This window comes from Chiloscyllium plagiosum, chromosome 47 (genome assembly GCF_004010195.1).
Source record: "Chiloscyllium plagiosum isolate BGI_BamShark_2017 chromosome 47, ASM401019v2, whole genome shotgun sequence".
Lineage (NCBI taxonomy): Eukaryota > Metazoa > Chordata > Chondrichthyes > Orectolobiformes > Hemiscylliidae > Chiloscyllium > Chiloscyllium plagiosum.
This window is the reverse complement of record NC_057756.1, coordinates 5,544,574-5,549,074: the sequence shown is the minus strand read 5'-3', so window position 1 is coordinate 5,549,074 and position 4,501 is coordinate 5,544,574. Positions and strand designations below refer to the sequence as shown.

The 4,501-nt window shown below is 50.1% G+C and overlaps 1 protein-coding gene across 2 annotated transcripts in view; it reads left to right on the top strand.

The window, feature by feature from the left end:
• The window catches only part of LOC122544167 (pollen-specific leucine-rich repeat extensin-like protein 1), a 2,296-nt gene extending 1,601 nt beyond the window's left edge, over window positions 1-695 (top strand). The window contains exon 3 of one of the 2 annotated variants that reach the window (XM_043683201.1): window positions 1-695. In XM_043683201.1, coding sequence (XP_043539136.1) covers window positions 1-695 — 695 coding nt within the window. The other variant, XM_043683202.1, reaches the window with a different exon arrangement.
• The last annotated feature ends 3,806 nt before the right edge of the window (window positions 696-4,501 follow it).

Sequence of the window (4,501 nt, the reverse complement as noted above, 5' to 3'; positions counted from 1 at the left end):
GCCCTCACACCATTCCCGCCCATGGCCACACCATTCCCGCCCACACACCATTCCCGCCCTCACGCCATTCCCGCCCATGGCCACACCTTTCCCGCCCACACACCATTCCCGCCAATGGCCACACCATTCCCACCCATGGCCACACCATTCCCGCCCATGGCCACACCTTTCCCACCAATGGCCACACCATTCCCACCCATGGCCACACCATTCCCGCCCTCACACCATTCCCGCCCATGGCCACACCATTCCTGCCAATGGCCACACCATTCCCACCCATGGCCACACCATTCCCGCCCTCACACCATTCCCGCCCATGGCCACACCATTCCCGCCCTCACACCTTTCCCGCCAATGGCCACACCATTCCCACCCTTGGCCACACCATTCCCACCCATGGCCACACCATTCCCGCCCATGACCACACCTTTCCCGCCAATGGCCACACCATTCCCACCCATGGCCACACCATTCCCGCCCTCACACCATTCCCACCCATGGCCACACCATTCCCAACCATGGCCACACCATTCCCGCCCATGGCCACACCTTTCCCGCCCATGGCCACACCATTCCCACCCATGGCCACACCATTCCTGCCAATGTCCCTCGGCTTCCTGCCAGTGTCCTCGAACCTCTCCGTCAGGATCTTTGAATCCAGCCAAAGTCTGAGGATTTCCCGCCAGTACCAGTAACATGGGTATATCTCCGGATTTCCCGCCAATATCCCTCGATATTTCAGCAAAATCTCAGGATTTCACACCAAATTCTCGAACTGCTCCCCTATATCCTTAATTTCCCGCCGAAATCTCAGGATTTCCCGCCAAATCTCTCGCCATTTCTTGATCCATTGGGAGCCGGCAGCCGCTGCAGGTCCCAGAATCGGCGACAGCACATGGAGCAGGGAAATCCTGGAGTCAACCAATCTCCAACAAAACCTGGGTTCAAGTACAAACCACTACCAACTCAGGGGGATACAAAACACTGCACTCACCCAGTGCAAAACGGAGGCCACTGTAGGAACTGGGCAATCTCTCCTGTGTGCACAACAGGACCCCACCATGGTCAAAGTTGGAAGATTCATGGGATCATTCATTAGACGTGTTACTTCAGGAAAGCATTTTATTTCCAAAACACCAGGAAGATCTCTCCCAATCCCAGCTACTCACCCAGAGGGTTCACAGTGCCCACTCCCTCAGCACTGACCCTCCGACATGCCCACTCCCTCAGCACTGACCCTACGACAGTGCCCACTCCCTCAGCACTGACCCTACGACAGTGCCCACTCCCTCAGCACTGACCCTCCAACAGTGCCCACTCCCTCAGCACTGACACTCCGACAGTGCCCACTCCTTCAGCACTCACCCTCCGACAGTGCCCACTCCCTCAGCACTGACCCTCCGACAGTGCCCACTCCCTCAGCACTGACACTCCGACAGTGCCCACTCCCTCAGCATTGACCCTCCGACAGTGCCCACTCCCTCAGCGCTGACCCTCCGACAATGCCCACTCCCTCAGCGCTGACCCTCTGACAAAGCGCACTCCCTCAGCACTGACCCTCCGACAGTGCCCACTCCCTCAGCACTGACCCTCCGACAGTTGCCACTCCCTCAGCACTGACCCTCTGACAGTGCCCACTCCCTCAGAACTGACCCTCTAACAGTGCCCACTCCCTCAGCACTGACCCTCTGACAGTGCCCACTCCCTCAGCACTCACCCTCCGACATTGTAGCACTCCCTCGCCAGGAACATCTCTCTGAATTTTGCACTGAATTGGGGACCAATGTTTCTCTTTACTGAGTGACTATGACCAGGATTAGTACACTGCCAGTGCAGATGATACTGAAATCAGTGGGACATTTTCATTTCCCCTCGCTAGTTCCTGTTGGTGCTGAGTTCACTTGATGTTACCAATCTCAGGGTGAGGGAGTGTGAGGGAGTGAATGAATGAGGTAGTGAGTGAGTGACTCTGAGGGAGTGCGTGAATGAGAGTGCATGAGTGTGTGTGTGAATGAGGGAGTGTATGAGGTCATGAGTTAGTGAGTGTGAGAGAGTGAACGAGATAGTGAGTGAGTGAGTTTGAGGGAATGAGTGAGGGAGTGAGTGAATGAGGGAGGGAGTGAGGGAGTGAATGAGTGTGAGGGAGCGAGTGTGAGTGAATGAGGGAACGAGTGAGGGAGTGAGTAGGTAGTGAGTGAGGGAGTGAACGAGTGAGTTGTGAGTGAGTGAGTGAGACAGAAGGCAGCTCTGGTTCTGACCATGATGTGTGTCTGAAATGAATCACTTCAGTCGTTAGTTGTTTTGTTAATCTGTGCTGGAGGAGGATTTCACTCATTTCCTTTCCTCTGGCCAGAGTTTGTAACAATGAGGTTGTGAGTAGGAAGCACCGCGGCCGTGACTGCCCTCTTTCCTCAGGCTGTCACCTCAAATCCCCGGGGCACAATAATAAAACCTCCTTTTCTGTCAGCTCACTGTCGAGACTTCTTTGTCCGTGGCGGAAACGCAACTGTTAAAATAGCAACAATACAGCTGAGGCGTCAAACATTGGGGTTATGATAAAATAAAATGTAGGCAGCGGCAGAACTGAACGGCAGGGGCACATTCAGCAGGAATTCACAGTCAACAGAGTATGGTGCCAGCGAGAGTCAGAAAAGTAGAGAAAATTAAGGGAATTGAGCCAGATACAGAGAGACAGAGAGTGAGGAATGGAGGCAGACGGAGAGGGGAATTAGAGAGAGATGGAAAAATAGAGATAGGTGCAAAGAGAGCAAGTGGAGTGGGGTGAAGGAATAGAGCATCAGGAAGAAATTGAGACAGACAGGGAAACGGAGGCAAGGACTGGATAATAGAGACCTCGATGCAGACAGGGAAAGGACAAAATCGAGAGAGATGGATAAATATTGACTAACAGAGAGTGAGAAATAAAGACAGATAGTAAGAGGGGGAAATAAGGACAGAAAGAGAGACAAGGAGGAATAGACACAGTTGGGGTCAGGCAGAGTGAAAGATAGAGACCGAGAGAGAAAACTAAGAGCAATTGTGTTGATGCTAGAGAGAGAGAGGTAGAGAGAAATATAGACTTAGAGGTAGAGAAAACGATAGCGAGGGAGTGCAAAATAGACAGAGATAGTTAAAAATGAAGGGAGATACAGAGAGAAAAACAGCTTGAGTTAGAGACAGAAGCTGACAGGGAGGAAAACATAGGAGAAAATGAGGACTGCAGATGCTGGAGATCAGAGCTGAAAAATGTGTCGCTGGAAAAGCTCAGCAGGTCAGGCAGCATCAGGCTTATGCCCGAAACGTCGTTCCTTTGGTGCTGCCTGACCTGCTGCGCTTTTCCAGCAACACATTTTTAAGGGAGGGAAACATAGCAAAAGAAGCTTAGAGAAGAAGAGAGAAGCCAAGAAATAGATAGAGGTTTATATCAAGGGGAAAATATTGAGAGCTTTCACAGTGAAGTTGTTCACTTTAGGATGATGAATGCAAAAAAGAGAAAATATTACTCAAATGGTCGGTGACTGTGAATTCTGTGGAGCAGAACATTATTGGTGTGTAGTTTTCAGAATTCCAGAAGGTTGGTGTGCAGGTCCAGCAAGTAAGGAAGAAAGCTAATGGGATACTGTCCTTTATTCTGCGAGGTTTTGAGTGAGGATATTATGGTTCAGTTATACAGGGCATTGGTGAGACCACATCTCGAATACTGTGTGAAGTTTCAGTCTCCTTATTTAAGGCAAGATGTGAAAGTGTTGGAAGCGGCTCAGGTGGTTTACTCGACTGGTACCTGGAAAAACCAGCGTTTCTTTCCACTCGAGTTTCGAAAAGTGACCTATTCAGAGAGTTTAAGATCCCAACATTCCTATTCTGAGTCAGCCCAGAGCAAGGAGACCTGGCTTTAAAACTGAGAGCCTCCCATGAAGGACAGAGGTGGGGATTATTTTAAAATGTATTTTGTCAGAGGATAGTGCAACTATGGAACTCTCCACCTCGGATAACGTTGGACATGGAGATCATTGGATAAGGATAAGCTGGAGGTGTTAGGAAGGGAATCAAGGGGCTGTCAGGAATGATTTAAATGAGCCCCATTAAACAAAGAGGTCAGCTGTTAATTTCTTGAATGCCGAAGGAATGAGGAAATAGACTACAGTATCTCATACTGTAGTCCTGAAGAAGGGCTTATGCCCGAAACGTCGATTCTCCTGTTCCCTGGATGCTGCCTGACCTGCAGCGCTTTTCCAGCAACACATTTTCAGCTCTGATCTCCAGCATCTGCAGACCTCACTTTCTCCTACAGTATCTCATAGTTAACTGGCAGTGCCTCCTCAGCGGAGATTATACCAATTGTCAATCTAATGGAACTGGAGCTCCTGCTGATGGAGATTATTCCAGGAATTGATCTTTAGTTATTAGTGAACACTGCAACAGAGATTATTCCAATTATTGATCGATAGGAACAAGGAGATCCTGCTGATGGAGATTATTCCAATTATTATTTCATATGAGA